Source organism: Macaca nemestrina, chromosome 11 (assembly GCF_043159975.1).
Source record: "Macaca nemestrina isolate mMacNem1 chromosome 11, mMacNem.hap1, whole genome shotgun sequence".
Lineage (NCBI taxonomy): Eukaryota > Metazoa > Chordata > Mammalia > Primates > Cercopithecidae > Macaca > Macaca nemestrina.
The window spans coordinates 40,829,691-40,851,467 of record NC_092135.1 but is presented as its reverse complement, the minus strand read 5'-3'; the positions used below and the strand labels follow the sequence as shown (position 1 = coordinate 40,851,467).

The window sequence follows — 21,777 nt, the reverse complement described above, 5'->3', positions numbered from 1 at the left end:
AGAGAGACAAGGAGAAGGTGCTACACACTTTTAAACAACCATATCTCACAAGAACTCACAGTCTTGAGAACAGCAAGGGGGAAGGCCTCATTGTCCCATCACCTCCCACCAGGCCCCTGCTCCAACATTGGTGATTACAAGTCTACACGAGATTTGGGTGGGGACACAAATCCAAACTATATTAAATGCTCAAGTGGCTACACTTAGTGTTTTACATATATCATCTCATTTTATTCTCACAATAACTGCTTATAGGTAGGGGCTGATACTACCTCAGCTCAGAGACCAGAACATTGAACAATCATAGAAGATTCTCCAGGTGACAGACCACCAAGAGACCAAGTTGAACTGTGAACCTAGTCTGCCTAGATGGTCTTTCTCCCGGGAGCATAGACTTAACATAGATTTAAACACTGTCTAGAAGATCTTGAAATTCCACAAAATGAGGCATATGTGAGCACAACAGAACCCTTTGCCCTTGTTCCTTGTCCATGGTGAGAGAAACCTCAGGTGCAAGACCTGTGCATGCTAGGAGGTCAAAGCTTAACTCTGAACACTGACATTCTCTAGAATTTGTGTATATTATTTCTTCCCCCCCACCACCCCTTCCACCTCAGCACTGGCTTACCCTTTGGATTGATATAATACATCAGATCCTCTATTTCAATTTAAATAAATGGAGAGTGAGAAATGGCCAGGGTTGTGAGTCATCATACAAAAGCAAGCAATATCTTATATACTGTCTATGTGGAAAACATGGTATTCTTATAATATTTGCTTTCCAATCTTCTCAGAGATGTTGGGACATGGAGGGAAATCTAATGTACTGATAATGATATTCAAGTAAGATGTCTGCTTGACTTAATATCTGTCTAAAGAAAATGTTGTCTTAAGTTTAAAACCTTAAAACCTTGAAAAAAATTTAGACACAATGAAAGAAACTATAGAAAATCATCTTAAATTCCTAGGATTTATATGCATAGAACTTCAGAAATGTGAGGTGCTCCAAACTCTATTACTAATTCAGCCTCAATTCTTGTAAAAATTATACCACTCAGCCAGTGGCTGAGAAAATTCAGAAAACTAATCAAACATTATTACATCATCTATTAGGAGTCTAGACAGTCTCCTCATCACACATACTCCAATACAACAACTATGAAAAGGGATTTTTTTTTCTTCCCAGCATATTATTTCTTTATCTCCATACCAGAAAAAAAAGCAAAAGGAACACTTTGAGTTCCCCGGTCAACTAAAAATGTGTAAGTTTGTTGGTGTATTACATTTGCATTTATACTTGCTCTAAAATATGAAGAGTTCTATAAAACGGAAAAGTATTACTTTTTATGTAGTCAGTCTGTTGTTCAGTGTTCAGCTTCTTCTGGTTTCATGGATTATAAAGTCTTTTAGGACAGAAGATATTCCCTACAAGCTATCATGTAACATTTATAGCTTTAAAGGTAGATGTAATTTTAATAATAACATGCCACATTTAAGGCTCTATTAGGCACAGCTCTGGTTGCCTTTGATTTATTCATCAATGTGAGGAATCTGAAATTTTCTAAAGTCTAATTTTTGAAAAAAAATATTCAAGGGGTCTCTTTGCATTAAACCATCTGCTCTACATGATTGCAGTGACTCGTTTTTAGCACTGAAGCTTCCCTTTTTGATTAAATTTCTTGTTCAACCAATTGAATTCTTTGGAAAGCATTTATTTCGAATGAAGTATATTGTTGTTAGCAGAGTAGGAAAATCATTCTAATCCAATCCTAATTCCTATTGGATAACATCTTAGAGAACTCATGTAAATTTAACATATTATTAATGCAAATTAATTTGTGCATCACCAAAGAATTATCTGAAGATGGTACTCACGCAGGTTTAATCGTATGGGCATGCTTTTCATGAATAAAGGCACCGGCAATTCCTCCTGCGCCTGCATTTAGATACTAGATTGAAAATAAATTAAATTATGTGGGTTTACTTGAATATGTGACAAAACTAAACAATATAGTCATATGAATTTTTTAATTGAAATCACAACTTTTGAGCACTTCAAAATGTGTGATTATTTGATAAAACAGAAGCTTGGGTCACCTTCTTCAAAGAAAAACAAATAAAAACTAGTATTATTAGGTTGAGAATAAATGACGGTTACTTTTATGGGGCAATTTTGCTCTAGCTGGTAGAAAGCAGTTTTACTGAGGTCTGGCTTCAAAATTCATACATTTAAATTATTTTGTCCTAAAATATTGTAATAATAATAAAAGTATATTTTTAAAACAAGTAATTGGTTTTATTTTCATGCTCCCTGTCAATTAAACTGTTTTCAAATATGAATTCCAAGTTGATTCTCTAAAACTTATCTTTATATATGCAGAAATTTCACAACTTATCAATAAAAAAACTAAGGAGATTATCAATTTGAATTAAGTGTAGGGCTTTTTCTCCAGAACCTCCTGACTTTTTCATAGCAGCCTAGGAATTGGAAGAATTAATTTCTCTATATTGATGGAAATACTAGAATTAAATTACTTACCACACTATTCCATCATATAACTCTATTAACTAAAATCAGAAAATATAGTAATAAAAGAAATAGGCAACGTAACTGAAATCTTTAAAATTGGCCAACAGATCCAGTTTCTCCTTCAGATTAATGTCAATGTGAAATAAAGGGATGTAAATATATTAACTCGTTTGTACCTTGTAGGAACACCAGCAGGCAAAATCAACTCCCCAGTCATGTAAATAGAGTTCAACATTTCCAACGGCATGTGCTAGATCAAAGCCAACGTAACAACCCTAGGGAAGAACATAATAATACGTTTTAAATTTGCTTAATGATTAGAAATAATAAATACAAATATCTTTAAGAAAATACTTGACAAACTTCTGTACCATAAATTATGGTTTGCTCTTTGCTGCAATGGTTCACAAAGTATGATCCACAATTTCCTGGACCCTTTCAGAGGGCCCACCAGATCAAAGCAATTGTCATAATGCTAAGACATTCTTTGCCTTTTTCACTGGATTGACACTTGTATTGATAATGCAAAAGCAGTGACGGGTAAAACAGCTGCCACCTACATCAGCAGGAGCCAAGGCAGTGGCACCAAACTGTACTAGTAGTCATTACATTGGTCCCAGCCTTTCACCTGGGGACCTGGGAAAGTTTCATGTGAAAATCTCCTTGTGAAAACTGTAAAAATGGTCAATTTTCATTAAATCTCAATACCTTAATTCTTATATTTTTAATGTTGAATGTGGGAAGTACACATAAAACACTTGACTACATTCTGAAGTAGGATGGCTGTATTAAAGCAATGTATTTATGCAATTATTTGAGTGGCATGCTGAACCTGCCACTTTTATATCATGGACAACCATTTCTGCACAAAAGAGCAACTGACAAACAGTGATAATTCACATGTGTGATGTATTTAACAGATATTCTTTTGAAAATGGAGTGTCGCTTCAATGAAACAACTTATAATATTTGCTGCCAATGATAAAATTAGAGTTTCCAGGGGAAATTAGAATATTGAAAAACTTGTATCCACTTCCATGAGTATGACTAGCTCCTATTATTGAGATAATTCTGATGAATATAGTAGTAATACATATTTTTAAGTGTTATATAATTAAATATGTCAATATTTGGAAAATATACATAATTCAATGAACTAATATTTTCTGAATGGCCAATGCTTGGTGTTACATATTGTGCATTGATAAAGGATCTTTTCGAAATACAAGTTCAGTCAATGGATTTTTATATAATAAATATAGAAAATTCAGTGATTCAGTTTCAAATTCCATACCAGAACTCCTAAAAAGTTCTCACTTGTAAAATTCTGATGCAATATCAAAGAATACACAAAATTGACTGAAAGACCATTCAACCACTCCTGCCTTTTCTGATTACATATCTCTGTGAGTACCTATTTTCTTTCTAAGATTCAAAAAGAGAAACAGAGAGATTGAACACAGGTATAAAAAACCAGTTGTCTTCTATTAAGTCAGGTGTTAATAAGATTTGCCAAATATAAACAATGCTACTGTTTTTTAAAGAAAACATAGTTTGAATAATAATATTTTGCTTATGTTAATATGTAATGCATTTGTTGTTATTCTAAAACAAATAAATACATTTTAAATTTCTGTTTTAACTGCAAATACAGTAAATATAGATATAGAGCCAACGTCAAATCTCCTAAGATCCTCAGCGCTTTTTAAGAGTGTAGAAGGTTTCCCTTTCTAAAAAGCTTCTGAACTGTTGCTTTAGTGTATCCTAGTAATCTGAAAGAGTCAATAGTTTTCTTGTTTAGCATTTAACCCCACATCATGTGCGTATTTAATCAGTTCAAGTATACGCAGTGTTATCAATTGTATCAATAGTTCAGCTTCTCTGACCTCTCTTGCACCCATGTTATTTGCCAGATAAGTTCTAGTTCCTCCCACTGTGGGGAAGGTGTAAGTCTCAGCCACTGAGATCAGCCATGTGACTTGTTTTGACCAACAGAATGTTAGCACATGTAATAGAAACAGTCTCAGAAAAGTACTTGAGTGACTAAGCTTGCTCTCTCTTGCTCTCCGCTATCTTTATGAGAAGGACTTGCTTGGGCCAAACTGCTGGCCCAGATGGAAGATAAAAGAAGTGTGGAGTATAATAATCCTCACCTGAACTCAATCTAGATCAGCTGCTCCTCCATGCCCTCCTCACTCCTTGCAGTTTGCCACAGAAACATGAGTGAGCTCAGCTGAGACTAGCAGAACCCATTCAGCCGAGTCCTACCTTGATGCTCTGACACCAAGGTGATCCATAAATCAATGGTTATTGTTTTAAGACAACAAGTTTCGAGATGATTTGTTACATAGCTTTTTAAGGGAAGAGTGAATTGATATACTCAGTCCCCCAAAACCAAGACATTCTTTACTTGGTCTTAGGAATTACAGCTGCCATTCTTCTTAAAGAGTACAAGAGACCAAAGGATCACAAGATGGAGGTTTGGATCAGTTACTGCTTGAGTTCTTTTAGTTCTCATGTTAGAATAAGGATAACAATCCTTGCTTAATGCTATTCGGTAAGCAAATATGCATACTTTGATACAATACAGATCCTCAATGTGAGCCAGCTGTTTTATATGGAGCTTAATTTTTAAAAAGAATTCTTATCCAATAATAAAGAGGAAGAATGATGTTGTTTGGGAGAGAATTTCAAAGTTTAATGTAAACTCTACTGTCTCCTTCATACACATTGACTTTGTACCCTAAGAGTTTCTTCTGATCTGATTCCATTCTGTCTTAGTTATTTACTTGTCATGAGGTTTTAAGTGTTTTGTTTGTCTGCCTAGTGCAATTCACAATGTTAAAAAGCAAGTCTCTGTTTCCACTAAATTCCCAGAAGCACAAACTGGAACAATGAATACATATTATCCAAACTGTACCCAAGTAGGAGGTTTCTAATTTAATTGCTGATGATCAAAGTAATTTAACTTACTGCATATCAAAATGTTGAAATGTTTACTGAGAAAATATAAAGATTCGTTCCACATTAAGACAACTTTGTACATGAACATGAATTTAAAAACTGATGGCTAAATGCAGGTAATAGAACTTTGCAAAACATTTTACCTCTGGGTTTGTGTATGATTGGTTTACCGAGTGTAGTTTACCATGTGTATGATTAGTTTACCATGTGCACATACCTGCTCCAAACTAGATTTTTTGGAACCCTGAAGGCACACAACTCTCAATGGAATTAAAGTTTTTGAAGTAAATACTTGAATACATTTTAGAAGTGTTCTAACACCACCTAAGAAAAAATAACCCCAAATTACAAATACAGGTGTTTTCCCTAGAGAAGAGACATGCAAACTATAGTCTGTTTCCGTAAATTTAATTTTGGATCACAGCCAGTCTTATCTGTTTAAATATTGTCCATGGCTGCTTTTTTTGCTACAGCAGCAGAAATGAGTTGTTGCATTAGGGACCAGATGGCCCACAAAGCCTGAAATATTTGCTACTTAGTTCTTTACGGAAAGATGTGCTTACTTCTACACTATAGCGTTGGTTTGCATAAAGAAACCTCAATATGCTGAAAAGTTAATTAATTGAAAACCTCATTCACTATAATATGACTGGAGATAGTATCTCAAAAAAGGACAATATACCAGCACAAAATAACTGAATTTTAAGGGAGGAAGGGAGATTATTTTATTGTTTCTAACACAAAAAAATGAGCAATACATACCATAAAAATAAGACAAGTGCTCTATTGTCATAGAAGTTTAAGGAGTAATAGGACATGAATACAATTAATCTTCATCAAAACTTAGAAGCCATTAAGTCATCAAGTCATCAAAACCTAGGTTTGCAGACTAATGTTTAGCTTTAATAGACATGCACACAACCCCCCACACACATTTATTTGTTTATATTTTAAGATAATACTGAAATTTTATATGGGGAACTTATAATACTGAACTTATATAACTTATAATACTGAAATTACATATGGGGAAAAAAGTTAATTATTCTGAATTTGAAACCCTCTTTTCTTCTCATCAACATTTCCAATTAAAGCAACTTTTGTGAAGCAATTTTTACAGCTCAGATTTTCATAATTTGTTTTTATAACTCAATTTTTCTAAGAAAACTCAAGAAATAGAAAAAACAGCACTTTAGTTATCAATTACTTATAAAGAACAGCACATTGAAGAAACCACAAAACTTGACATACAATATTCCATTATTAAAATCCCTGTGGCCACATTTGTGGTACCACATTGAAAAAAATCAAGCATGGCTTCTACAATATGTTTAATGCATTTGTAATTATTTCCCTATTGGTTGGTAGACAATATAAATTATTAAAATATAAAATGTATTGAGAAAACAACTGGAAGATACAAACGTATCACTGCAAAGTGATTTCACAAAAGTGTCACTAGATGGCAGCATCTTAAACATTAAAAAAACTAAAGGTTTTCCAAAACCTCTCTACAGTCATCCAGTTAGATATTTTCATTGTTTTGCCTCACGTAGGTAACATGATATGCACAGGTGAAAGCATATACTCTATACTTGAGTACCTACTTTATGCAATTTTTCAATAAAAATCAAGTATTTTTCAACACATTTTATTTAAAATTACCCACAGGTGCTCACACTCATGTTGACACAATCACATTCATACTGACACAGCTCACACTCATATTGACACAACCAGCAAAGCATTGTTCAGTCACCATGCCACCTTACTTTATAGTCAATCTAAAACTTGCAATCATTTTCAGGCCATTCTGATTATTTCCAGCCTGTCTTTCTCCAATAAACATTATAAATCATACATTTGATGATAAGACTCACTGCCTTTGTTTACAGAGCCCCCATTAATTTCACAATGCAACTCATAGTCCTTGGTATGTTTATCAGAGGTGTTTGAACCAAAGCAACTCCATCTTGGGTAGGGACTGGGTAAAATAAGGCTGAGACCTGCTGGGCTGCATTCCCAGTAAGTTAGGCATTCTGAGTCACAGGATGAGACAGGAGGTCAGCACAAGATACAGGTCATAAAGACCTTGCTGATAAAACTGGTTGCAGTAAGGAAGCTGTCCAAAACCCACCAAAACCAAGATGAGGACAAGAGTGACCTCTGGTCATCCTCACTGCTCATTAGAAGCTAATTACTAGTATTATAAGCTAATTATAAGCTAATGTATTAGCATGCTAAAAGACACTCCCACCAATGCTATGACAGTTTACAAATGCTGTGAAAACATCAGGAAGTTATCCTATATGGTCTAAAAAGGGGAGGAACCCTTGGTTCTGGGAATTGCCCACCCCCTTCCCAGAAAACTCATGAATAATCCACACCTTGTTTAGTATAAAACAAGAAATATAATAAGCATAAAAATGGGCAACCAGCAGTCCTCGGGGCTGCTCTGCCTATGGAGTAGACATTCTTTTATTCTTTTACTTCCTTAATAAACTTGCTTTCACTTTACTTTATGGACTCACCTTGAATCTTTTCTTGTGAGCGATCCAAGAACCCTTTCTTGGGGTCTCTGGGACTGGGATCCCTTTTCTGGTGACATAGCTATTTATTTTTTATTTTTTAAGTTTTTGTAGAGAGGAGTTCTCACTACATTGCTCAGGCTGGTCTTGAACTCCTGGGTTCAAGCCATCCTTATGCCTCGGCCTCCCAATGTGCTGGTATTGCAGGTGTAAACCACCACACCCAGCCCTCCTGGGTATGATTAAAGACTTGCATGATCTGCTAGTGCCCCTTGATCAGATGCCCCATATAGACCTCTCTCATTTTACATAAACTTTTCCCTTTCCTGGGGATGTGCTTTCTCTCCTCCATTTGCCTAGCAAGCTCAGATTTTGATCACCAGATAACTTTGAGCGAAGATTATTTTGCCATCTCTCTCTTCTATCTTATTCTATAGCCCTGTTTGTATATCTCTCGTAACAATTTTCCAATCTTACTGTCTTCTTTCACACAATATGAACTCAAATAATTGTTGAATAAATAAATAAATAAATAAATGAACAAATAATAAAGTCTTACGAAAGTCAATAGCTGTTCTCTAAAGTGATGTTAAATTTATAAGAAAACCATTTGAGGGATTCTGTTTCTGATGCAATTTTATTGCATGTGCTATTTATTCAGACACGATATCTTTTAGAATGAAGTATCTTGGACAAAATAGTAGTTGAGAATATGTTCAAAATCATTCTCAATTAACAAGAAATATCGTGTGTCCTTGCCATCTTCACTAATACAAAACTAAACATTTTTCTAATTAGTGAAATAATATGATACATAGGGCCTGTGCTGAAATTTCCAGGAGAAAAGCTAGCTCACTCTTTCCTAACTTCGATTAATTGCCTGTTTATTAAAATGAAATATAAAATGGTAAAGCTGAATTATTTTCCTAGTAGCATTAAAGCTCTGATTGCTTTATGGATTGATTTGGTAACAAATTGATTTTGGACTATTGTTATTATTATTATTTAGTTTATTCCTTTTTCACCAAGATTAAATCCTATGAATTGTGAAGACTCTTAATAATTAGCAAATTTGGTATGAAAAAAGTACTTATACAAGATAAGATATTTGTCGCTATACTCAGGGTTGATATATAGACGGTATGCATTGATATGCTCTTATTATTAAAATAATAACATAGTTAAGGTACATAAAAAGTCTTTGTCCTAAGCCACCTGAATAATCAACCATGGCTGCAGCCCTTGCGTCCCATGATGGAAGAGTGTCTGCGAATATCAGCCTGTGAATGTTCACTGCTAGGGACTAGCCCAGAGTCCAGTGGATGAGACAATGCCTTTGCCAGCGCCACTATCAGCATGGTGGGTGAATTCCAGGTGACTATCAGTACATTCTAATAGATTAATGATGGATACTACCTGGTATTAACATGGAGTATGACCTTCTTTGTGACTGTGGGAAATGCAGCTTCTATACCGTACCGATCAGATATTTAAGTGTTCTGAATATCATTCCTTGCTTGATGCAAAAGTAATGAGAAACAATCCAAGAACTACAGTGCTATGAATTTGGACAATATTACTTTTTAAAAAGTATAATGGGAAGTTTGAGGAAAATGAACAAAAAAGAAAATGGTATAGGGAGATGTGTGTCTGGGTGTGTGTGCGCATGCTGGTCATCTCTATATGGAGGGTATGAATAAATGATTAGCAACAATAGGTTGGCTAGTTAACTCTGATATTGGAATTTCCCAAAGGAATTCCTAATTAGGGAGTTTTTGACTAGTACTAGAGAAAGTTGGGAATGGAAAGGAGGAAGATGAAAGCTGGTAGGTTTTTTTGCCACGGTCTTGGAGTATTTAACTTTCCAGAATTCATTCAAGTGTTATGATTCAAAAGCATACTTAGGTGCTAAGTTAAAAACAACAGTAAATATTTCTATAAGAGGGGCCTCCACTGTCTCTGCAAATGCCTCTTTTCAGAGTGAATTTCTATTCTGAAAGTTCTGCTTTTCATGCAGACTAAATTTGTCATGGCCTTCAAAAATTCTTCTCACTCTTTCTCTAGTTTTCCTTTCCTCCCAACTCTCTGGTTATGTGTAGGAACTAAGCATTATTTTGCATATAATGTTCATGCTGTACTTAAAGTCAATAAGTTCTATAGGTCACAATTCCTTTCCAAAATTATTTAATATAGCTATCTACTATTTTTATGCAATGTGTTAAGCTTCATTTATTTATATCAATATAGTATAGTTCAATGAGAATAGCAACTCTTCACTATTAAAACCTGAAACAACAGAAAATGAAAACCAACACAAATAAAAAGGAAAAAGACACAATCTTCAAGTGGAGCTTCGGTGAAATTTAGTAGAAATCACATTGCATGGCAACCAGAACCAAAGTTTACGTTTTCTGCAGGACAAAACCAGAATACTCTTCCAACTTATTTTAATCCTATGGCTCTTATAGATAATATAAGAGATCAAAAAATGAATTATCAGTGTGTGTGTGTATATATATACACACACACAAACACAATATATATATATATATATATATATACATCCACACAAAATTCCATCCAGGAAGCTAGCCACCTGAAAATCAATTCTAAATGCTCACATTGTGAAACAGGAACAGAAACAAAAATTCAGATGGTAGAAAATATTTGAGCCTCAATTTTGTAAACCACAAATAAAATTATAAGGCCCCCAAACCATCTGAATAGACCCCTCCTGTTGGCCAAGGGCATTCCAGAGTTAACCTGAGAAGCTACTTCAAGCCATGATAGAAGAGATGATAGACATTTCTCATACTTTCCAACATTAACATCAACATAGACCATAAGTCTGATAAGAAATATTTACATTCTATTCCCTCTGAAGCCTGCTACTTGGGGGCTTCATCTGCGTGATAAAACCTTGGTGTCCACAGCCCCTTATTGGAACCCAGACATTCCTTTCTATTGATAATAACTCTTTCAACCAGTTACCAAAAACATTTTCAAATCTACCTATGACCTGGAAGCCCAGCCCTCTCCTCCCCAGGCTTTCAACTTCGAGTTATCTTTCCCTTCCAGATCCAGTTTGATCTGGAAGTAATATGTAGCTCCAACGTAAATCTGATACATCTTGACTAATGTATTAAGTCTCCCTAAAATGTATAAAAGCAAGCTGTACCCTGACTGCCTTGGGCACACGTCCTCAGGAGCTCCTGAGGCTGTGTCATGGGTACGTTCTTAACCTTGGCAAGATAAACTTTCTAAATTGACTGGGACCTGTCTCAGATACTTGTGAGTTTACAACCTTCTGATAAACTACCTAAAATTAAGGTAATTTACCTAATGATTGATTTCAAATGTATCTTTTACCAAATATCTTAAAATATAAGTGAATACAGAAGGTGATCATTACAAAGAACCTTTACACAACAAATAACTTGGAAAAACCCCATTGTCCTAGAGCTATTGAATGACTGTACTTATGTCAATATATACAAACAGAGGAGACAACAGGCCCTGGTAGAGACAACACTTCTCCGAGCCACTCAGGTGGGCTAATGCTAGAGAACTGGATGCCATGAATATACTTGGGAGCTTCCAGAAAGGTTAACTGTGGAGTCCTGATAAGTAAGCAACAACAAAGAAGGGGCCCCAGGTGGGGAGAACAATGAATAATTGTTCTGAGAAATGTTAATCACAAGAAACCTGTGGACACAGTGACCTCCTTCCACTCATAGCCCCAGCAGCAAGGCTTCGGTCAGCATGTGGCCCCCTCCAGCACAACCCCGTAAAACTTCCCTCCACCCCTTGCCTCTCTGCAGACAGCCTCTTCTCTGTTGTAACGCCCATTGCTTTCTTGCAAGGTATCTTCATACTTCCTCTAATAAATCTGCCTTTCTTTACCTATGACTGTCTTGGTAAATTCCTTTAGCACCCATGACGAGCCCCAGCTAGTCGCACCTGTGACATTAATTGTGAAGATAAGAAATCCAATAAGGGAGTGTTCTGAATCAAAAAAGGTGTATCATGAGAAAAGTGTGCACAGCAATCAAGGAACTCATTGAATTAAAAATGAGTATCTTTAACTTGGAATCAGAATGAAATTAGAATAAACATGTTTACATAATGATTTAAAAACTCTGTTTTGGATTCAAGGATAAGCTAAACAGTGAAATGAATTCATCAAGATATATTCATTTGTTTATCAACTTGTGCAAATTAGGCTAACACAGATTAGGGAGATGGGAGAGCTCCCCGGACCCTTTCACAGGATTTGTGACATGGGTGTGGCTCACTTACACAGCTGCTGTGCTCAAACCCCTTGTGGGAGGGGGAGCACACAGGCGAGTTGTGCCTGGGCCAGGGTGAGTGCTTTTGGGCTCCAGATCCATGGTAGCATCTAGGGGTATGTTACAATTAATGCCCTTTTAGCAGCTGCTGTCCGTGGATGGCCAAATGTTAACAAGCTCAGTGGGGAGTCAGGTGACAGTCTTTTACACCCTGCCTTCTTGCCACCTAGGTCCTTGTCTGGCATCTAGGAAGAATGAGGTCACATGGACTTAAAGGATGGTGAATGCAGAGGTTTTATTGAGTGATGGGGGTGGGATCTCAGTGGGATGAGGAACTGGAAAGCTGATGGAGTAGATAGCTAATTTTCCCCTGGAGCTTGGCCATTCCAGCCAAACTCCTCTCCGACTGGCCAGATGCCTCTTTGATGTTCAGATGCTTCTTCTCTCCTTGTCTGCCATGCCACTCTGCTCCTCTGCCAGAGGAGTTTGGGGTTTGTATGGCTACAGGATTTGGTGGGGGGTGGGGGTCATGATGGGCCAGGGTGGTTTTGGAAAAAACAACATTTAGGCGGGAAAACAGGGATACCTGTTCTCATTTAGGGCCGTGGTTTCCAGGCTTCAGGTTGAGGACTTTGCTGGGGAACCGCCCTCTTCTACCTAGTACTTCCCTGACTCCTGACTGTATCATTAGAATTTTATTACCCACTAATTTCAAGCCATACCCTAATATTTTTAAAAAGTGTCGTAGCTTATAACTATTGTCACTCTAAAGGAAACTATGAAGGGAACGGCCTGTGGGAAAAGAGACACAGAATGGGTAGTTGGACAGAAGAGGCTGGATGTAAGCAAGCTGGTGCTTGTCTTTCGATGAAAACTCTGGATTCCTGAACAGAGATGGTGAAGATGTTGAAGATGGCCAAGCTGTCACAATTTGTATAGGCCTTCTTGGGCTACATTTATTTCACAGAAAGGAGAGCCTTTACATTTTTTAAAATTAATATGTAACTCAAGTTACTCTTTGTTTAAGTTCCAGAAGGCTTCCAGCAATGTGATTTACATAGCTAGCCAGTTACTCCTTGGGGGAAACTGGCAAAGAATCTGGCACCACTGTTATGCCCTCTAGTTATGCAAATAGATGGCAGGGGGAAATGACAGCTTCTCAACTTCAGTGGTGTGAAAGGAAAATAAAAACTGGGACCTCAATTCACTAGGCCAAAAGGAAAAAGCTGAAACCTGAGTCATACTAGAAGCTGCCTTTCCTGTTTTACCTAAGCAGACAACTCGAGACAAAAGGTTAAATCCTACTCTATGTTCACCTTATCTTATGTAAAGTGCCGATTTACTGAGCATGAGAGGAATACATAATTGATTATTCCCTTACCTGCTCCTTCTCTCTTGAACTATGTGGGTTACCATATCCTTCCTCTTTCCCTTCCAGCCCACTTTTCCCCTTTAAATACTGAGGTCCTCAAAATTATCTTTGTAGAACAGCACAGACCACAGTTTCTCTGATTCTGTGTTTATTTCTTCTGGGCATGTACTTAACCTTGGAAAAATAAACTTCTAAATTGAGTGAGACTTGTCTCAGATACTTTTTGGTTTACAATGGGAATGAATGTCCTGAACTATCTGAATGCTCTCCTTGAGGTTATTCACAGTTTGTGGTTTTGGCCAACCTTAAAGCTAAATGAATTGGAGCATACATCAGTATACTTTTTGTGGTGTTAGAACAGGTCGAGGTTGTGTTTTCTAAGACAACTTAGTGAATCTATTGTCTCCCTTTATCAAGCACTTAACACACTAAAGCAATATTCTCTTTACATATTTCTATGTCATATCTGATTCTGATCTCTTTAAAGACAGAGACGGTGGAATTTTTTTCTTTTATTCTCCATTTTCTCCCTGTCTCTTTTTATATCCAGAGCCTGACATAAAATGAGAGGTCATTATACACCTGAAAGAATAAAATTTCTTGAGAGTAACGCGTACCTCAGCTAGTATTAAAGAGTGGGGGAATGGGGATGAGTACTTCCTGCTGGAATTCTCTCCAGTCGTTTGTAGCTGTGTTTCCCAATCATACAGAAGCTTGCAAGCTCTTAATTAGAGGGAAAGCTCCTGCAAATACCCCAAAGGTCCCTGAAGATATGAGGATGAGAGTGGTAATGGGGCCATCATTGCTGGGAGCTGTTGCCAACGGAGCAACTGCCTAAGACACCTGCCAGAAGAAGATAAAAGGGGCACGAGGGGCCAGTGTCTTGGGGCTTCCCTATATGAAGGTAACTGGAAGGAGTAGGTTTGAGGTTCTGAGAAGGAACACTGATGAATGCCAGCACTATCTAATTCAGAAAGACTTTTGATGCTTATTGACATTTAGGCAATGCCTTCTTGACATTTAGGAGCAAAGTAAAACTTGTGGGTTTTCAATATTCTCAAGAGAGACAATTATGTAGACTACGGAGACAGAGGTCTCAGATTACCAAGAAAAGAAAGGACCAACAAAAAGATTATATATATTTTTTCTTTGATGTTTTTAAATGCTGACACCAATTTGCCATTACATGATTAGATTATATACATACAAAATATATATAATGTGTATATATGAGATTAGTTTATATATATATTATGTGTATATATGATTAGTGTGTGTGTGTGTGTGTGTGTGTGTATATCATGTAATGGCAAATTGGGGTCAGCGTTTACAAACATCAAAGATATAATCATCTTCTTGGTCCTTTCTTTTCTTGGTGATCTGAGACCTCTGTCTCTATAGTCTACATAATTGGCTATGTATGCCAAATTCATATACATATATATATATAGAGAGAGGGGAGACCTCATCTCTGCAGCCTCTCTCTCTCTCTCTCTCTCTCTATATATATATATATATATATATAGCCTCTGTCTCTGTAGTGTACATAATTGACTATAAATGGTAAATTCATATATATATATAGACAAGACAATACTATGGAAAGACAGCCTTAGTGTCAGCTATAGCTAGACTCCATTTCTAGCCTTTACTTGCCGTTAAATTGCCTTGGGCAAGTGCTTAAACTCTCTCAGACTCACTCTCCTCAAATGAGCAATGGTGAAAGCTTACTGTTAGGGTTGCTAGGAAAATTGGAAAAACATATCAAGTACCAGAAACACAGTAGGCCATCAACTATAGCTATTATCATTCACATTTTTATGAAGCATTATTTCAGAGACTAGATTCACTGTTTCAGCCCTGCCTGCTTAAAGTAGACATTGACAAGGTTGTCAAATCCAGAGATGAGAGATAAGAGGAGGGAAGAAAATGAGCATTTTGCTAATGAAATTTAAGGGAAAGGTGTGAATTGAGAAGGTCTCAAAGAGAACTGACAACTGGATGGATAAGAGTAAAGGGTTTGGAAGAAAGGAAAAGCAAACCAATCCTGAGACCCTAAACCATTGTGTAATTTGCAGGTACAATAATCACACCACTTTAAATAAAGTGTATGCTTTAAAGAGCAAATTTCAGCTATTTCTTTTTACCAAAATAATACTACTACTAATAATAATTGTCTTTACTTACTGTCAAAAGAAAGTATGAAAACCAAGAAAAATTAAATAAATTCAGTCATGCTCTTCTCTTTTATAGTCTTTCTCTGGCTAGCAAGGACCTCACACAAAATGTAGTTTGTTTGATTTATTTCAGAGACTCAAGATGGGAAAAATAGCTTAAGGTAATTTTTCAAGCTTAATTTAGTTCATTTAATATTTAATGACTTAATGGAGCAGTCTGCATGTCCTAAGTGTGTCAAAGAATAGAAATGGACTTTGAAAAAGAACTCAAAACTTACAAAAAGTATCTTGATTTTTTAGACTAATTAACCATGATAAGTAATTCTGCAGAAGCTTCTGATTTTTTTTAAACAGGAATACAGTTGTGCTTTTTATGCAGTACTGTTCCATGAAATTAACCTGGCCCACTTGACTGCTGATGTACACACATTTATACATTCACTTATCTAACAGGTATGTATTTAATGATGAAAGACTATGTGCAAAGCACATGAATCTGTGCAATTTGCAAGGTCTACCCTCAATCAGTCATTGAACACTCTACTGACATAGCTTCCTAAATTTGAGAGTTAAAATAGGCATAGAAGTAATTATGAGACAGTGCAAATGGTGACCAATGATACATTTTTCATCATGGTATGGAAGTATAACAGGAAGACAGATTTATCCTGATACAGAAAAGTGAGAAAATTTTGCTAACAAAAGTCAAGGATTTCATGTGCAGGTTTCTACAAGAGTCAGTCAAGTAATCTATGAGTTGGGCCTGCAAGAAATACTTTATTTTATACTTTATTGTAAGAATATCATAATACAAGCATGAATACACACACACACACACACACACACACACACACACACATAATGTTGTGGTATTCATATAGATATATGTACCTATGTACCAGCTGTGACTTGGCTTCAGTGGTGGGCTCAGTGGATAAACATGGATGTTGTGAAGAGCTTAAGCCCCATCTAAGGGACAGAGCTGCTACCCTGTGTCACCACCTATAGGAACGATGGTCTATTATTGTCAAACTTCTAATTTTTTGGAAAATATTTGAACCCAGGAGTTTTTATATGAAATCTCATGATTCCCTATTGTTGGCATATGACTACATTTTAAAAATACACCATGTTTGCTAATATAATGAGGGCCTACACGAAGCAAATCTCTAGGACAAGTTGTAACCCATGAAGCAAGTAATGGTTGAGCGGCAGTAGAGGAAAAGAGAATCTTCACGTGTGGGAATATGTAGGTGGAAGGAAAGCTAAAAAGAAAGACAAGGAGGCACAAAGTAGGACATTGAGACAGGGAATATAAACAAGTTTTGGCTTAGCTGATATATAACTTATGTGAAGGAGAACAGTAGAAAATATATTGATAATTCAGCATATATAAAATCACAAAGAGCAAAAGTTATTTGCATTCTATTCCACAAATAGTAAAGGAACAATGGTCATCCTATGGGAGAAGCACGACGCAGGAAATTCAAGTAGACAAAACATGGTGCCAATCACAACCGTCCCAACAAAGTCCAACTGACTTTTCAGACACATGGTGACTTTTAACCTTTATTCATCAATTTACCTAGTAGACTTATTATAAAGTGGATTTAAAGCAAGTATCTATCCTTCACATACTAGTGACAATTATATCTGGAGATAGCCCCATTTAGATATAAAATAAAAGAACAGTCTCCCATAAGGTATTTTTCTACTGATTACTGTGTCAACCTGAATGGCCTATTCCTCAACCAAATTTACTTTATTTTAAAATATTTATTTATAAAGCGAATTTGATAATATTGAATAGACATCTATGGGACAATTCCCGAAGACACTGCTTCTAAATTACTTCCTTTGATGCCAGTTTATATAGACAATATGACGATTATCTTCTTTGTTCACCACCCTCCTCCGTAAGATAGATTATCTGCTAGGAAAATAAACATTTTCTCTTCAAATCAACTAACCTTTCATGTTGACATCCCTAATCTTGTTTGCATAAATAATTTAACTGATGGAATAAGTGAATTTCAGAGAATGATGTGGAAGAAATCTCTCATATTTTATTGGGAACTATTTTTCTGCCCAAAGATCTTTTGGAATTCCATTTTTATTGCCATGAGACATAGCCTTCCTTTTCCATTTTTATGGAGGGTAGAATAAATTAGAACTGATGTGTACATTTCACGTTGGAACACTTTCATTTTTCAGTTTAACAAAGACTTAAATCTGCCTTCCTTGGTTAGTCAAGAGGCATGAAAAATGGAATATTCAAGATTATACCCTGGGCTTTAGGCAACTTAAGTATTTTATGAAATATCTATCACCTACAAAAAAACTTAAGTGTAACACTTCCTTTGGGAGGCCCTAAGTTTAGTTGTTATGCCAATGAATGAGGCTAGATCAGGAGAAATAGATATCCCTCATGGCTTTGATAACGGTGGCTGCAGAAGCAGAGATCCTGATTGACAACCAGGAGGCTTGCTTTTCCCAGATCTGTAATCCTATAATAACATCTGGAGGCCAGGCTTCATTTCCATTGAGAATTAATCATTATTTCTCAAATGCTCTATTTAATCAAAAGCTTAAACACCTGATGAAGACTTCTTAGAAAAAGCTCAAAATTTTCAGATTCTTGGGCACTGATCCTCACCAACATACTTTGACTTATTTGACATATTTTAGGCTTCCACCTGCATGTATTTAAGACTACAGATTGCTCACTATATGTCTGAACAAAACAATCTTCCACTATTTCCAAAGTGAAGAGTAAAGGCCAATTAGTTAATGGAACATTGTGTCTAAGATTTATGACATTTTCCCCTACATCGAAGTAGAGGTCTAAATTCCTTAATCAATATTTTTCGTAAGCAGATATAGTACATCTTTTACCACCCTGAAAATATGTGTCAAGTACATATACACACATACATATATGCATATATAAGCATACCCACAAATATTTATAAATATATGTATGTGTGTGTGTGTGTTTAACATGTCTTTTTCTTGAATTCTGTGAATAGAACCAAAGGTGAGTTAAACTACAAGAGTTCAGCATAGATACTTTATTTCTGATGCTTACACACAACCTGTTTTTATTATCACTGAGGGAATGAGGGTGAATAAAAATGATTTCCTGTGAGATAAAAAAAAGTATGTGCATGAAATGGATCTGTCCTTTCATACCTTCACCTGTTCAACTGTATCATAATGACAGAGCATATTTATTTATTTATTTATTTAGAGACAGGGTCTCAACCTGTCCAGCAGGCTGGAGTGCAATGGTGTGATCTTGGTTCACTGCAGCCTCCACCTCCTAAGATCCAGTGATACTCCCACATCAGCCTCCTGAGTAGCTGGGACTACAGGCACACACCATCACACCCAGCTATATTTTAATTTTTTTAAATTTTTTATATAGACAATGTTTCAACATGTTGCTCAGGCTGGTCTCGAACTCCTAGGCTCATGCCATCCACCTGCTTCAGGCTTCCAAAGTGCTGGGACTGCAGGCGCCCAGCCAACAAACAGTTTTCAAATTCTTGCAAAGATACTGCAATTGCCTCCTTTTGTCCACTTGTATTGCATTCCAGTCTATTCTCATCACCATATGCAGGATATTTCTTTGTAAAATTAATACAAATACGGCTCTTTGAATGGCTAAAACCTTTCAATGGATTTCCATGGGTCTTCAGGGCAAAGCTAAATGGCTTAGTAGGAACTTCTTTAGCTGGCCTTTGGTCTGCTTTATAGATTTGTCCTACCGTTTCTAAAATTATACAAATTACACTGAAATACTTACTTCCCTGCAATCCAACCAATATTTTTAACTTTCTAGCGTAGTTCCTATCACGCACAAAAAACTCCCCTAGAAGGGATTTTACCTGATAATTTCTACCTATATTCTATAATTGGCTCAGATCTCATCTTCTTTAAGAAGGTCTCACCCTGACAATCCAGGTTAAATTAGGTGTTTCTATTTGCAACTCCTTGATTATAATTTATGGATCAAATATATACTGATAAAAGATCCAAATGCATGCTACTCTATGGTTCTACCACAGAAACAATAGAGACAAGATTCTTCTTATACACTAAGATCCTATTGGGTGAATGGGCAGTGACAATGGTAAAATGTCTCTAATGTCAACAATTTCTGGTAAAGATAACTTTAACATTCCAGTATTAAACTTCTATGAAGGAGGTTAATTTTTATGGGTAAAAATTTCATACATTATGCTAATTTATGTTATATTTGTATACAAAAGTGTTTAGTACTCATTTGTTCTAGCTAATTCATTGCTCAAGTTCTGATATCCCATGTATTAATGATATCATTCTACTGTAATAGAGATGTAATAGAGATATTAAATAGATATTATTCTATTATAATATTATGAGAGTTGATTTCCAATTTTCAGGACTGAAAGCATCATGGCCAAGCTTTCTGTTGAAATTTGAGGCTTGATCACTCAATCATTTGTGTTCTAAAATAATCTCAAAATTGTTTTTAAAAAATAATTAGGCCTACCTGAAGATAAATACAAGGTTCACAGAGGGGGACATTCATATTTAAGTGTGGTTTGGGTACCTGTGATTTTACTAAATGATTTTATTAATGATGTCTTTATTCATATTTCTGATTTTTGCCTTAAATTATTCTGGATCCAGAAGTAATTCATTTTTATTCAAACTGCTTGGGCTATCACTGTGATTATTATTTGTTAATAATTTAAACAGCTTATGGTTGGGTCTAAGAGATGTGAGATGTTTGCACCCAAACAAAGCATCATGTCGCACACAAAGAAGTAGAAGCTAATAAAACAATGTTGGAGTTTGCAGAATTTGGTCTTCATTTTAAGCACCATTTGCATTCAACTTTTAGTAAGCTGAGAAAAAAAAAATATGCCATCATCCATATAGGTACACTGAAATGTGTAAAAGATGTGAGAAATTAAGGCAATCATTCATTCATTCATTCATTCATTCATTCATTCATTCAACAAATAGTTATTTGGCTCTTCCTAAGAGCTGGCCCCATTTAAGTTTCCATGTGCTTTAAGCCACTTTAGATGAAACTGGAAAGGGATAGAGGAGTATAAAGAGTTTGTGCTGAGTTTTTTAAAAATAAGATTATTAAAATTTTTATAAGTTCTATCTCTTAACTTTTTAAAACTTCAGTGTAGTCTCTTGAGTCCTGGCCAAACTGCTTAGATTATTCTTTTTTTTTTTTTTTTTTTTTCTTTTATTCTGGCGTGGAAGTATTCAGTGACAGTCTTTAATAAAAAATTCTGGATATTTCACTTTCTGCCTAAAAAATCTCATTTCTTCATTATTTCTTTTTCCAACAAGCCCAGATAGTCCAATTTTTTTTCTTAACATGTTGACAACTGCTAACATTTATTAAGCACTAAGTAGTTTTAAAATGGTATCTCTTTTCATTCTCTTTAGAACAAACCTATGAAGTTGGCACTATTATTTTCCTAATTTGTTAAATAGACAAATGAACTCACATTAGTAAGTGAATTAAAACTATGCTGAAAAGTAACGTAGAGACCTAGAGTCAAGTCCAGGTCTGACTGTGTCTTCCTGATCTACGCGTTCTGTTAATGAAAATGCTATACTGTGTCTTAAAATAAGTATCCTATTCCATCAGCAACACACAATACCTAGTTCCAGGTGTAGCAAACTAATAGCTGTTCTTGAGCATGCAATAACACTTCATTTCCCAGAAAAGGTCATGGACTGAGTGTTAGTCAATGGAATATAAGTGGAAGTAAATGTTGCCATTTCTAAGCTAAGACTTTAAAGAAGTTAGTGTGCATTCCTTTGACTGAATCCAGACAGAGGCTCTAGGACACAAAAGCCAAAGGACACAACTATGAATATTTGGAAACCTTAATGGATGTAG

General features: G+C 35.8%; 1 protein-coding gene across 2 annotated transcripts in view; it reads right to left on the bottom strand.

Annotated features, from left to right (window-relative positions):
* The window catches only part of LOC105492610 (kynureninase), a 175,279-nt gene that overhangs the window by 51,578 nt on the left and 101,924 nt on the right, over positions 1-21,777 (bottom strand). For both annotated transcript variants that reach the window (XM_011759824.3, XM_011759825.2), the window contains 2 exons: positions 2,707-2,805; positions 1,876-1,949 (listed from right to left, as the gene is read on the bottom strand). In XM_011759824.3, coding sequence (XP_011758126.1) covers positions 1,876-1,949; positions 2,707-2,805 — 173 coding nt within the window. The remainder of the gene's footprint in view (positions 1-1,875; positions 1,950-2,706; positions 2,806-21,777) is intronic.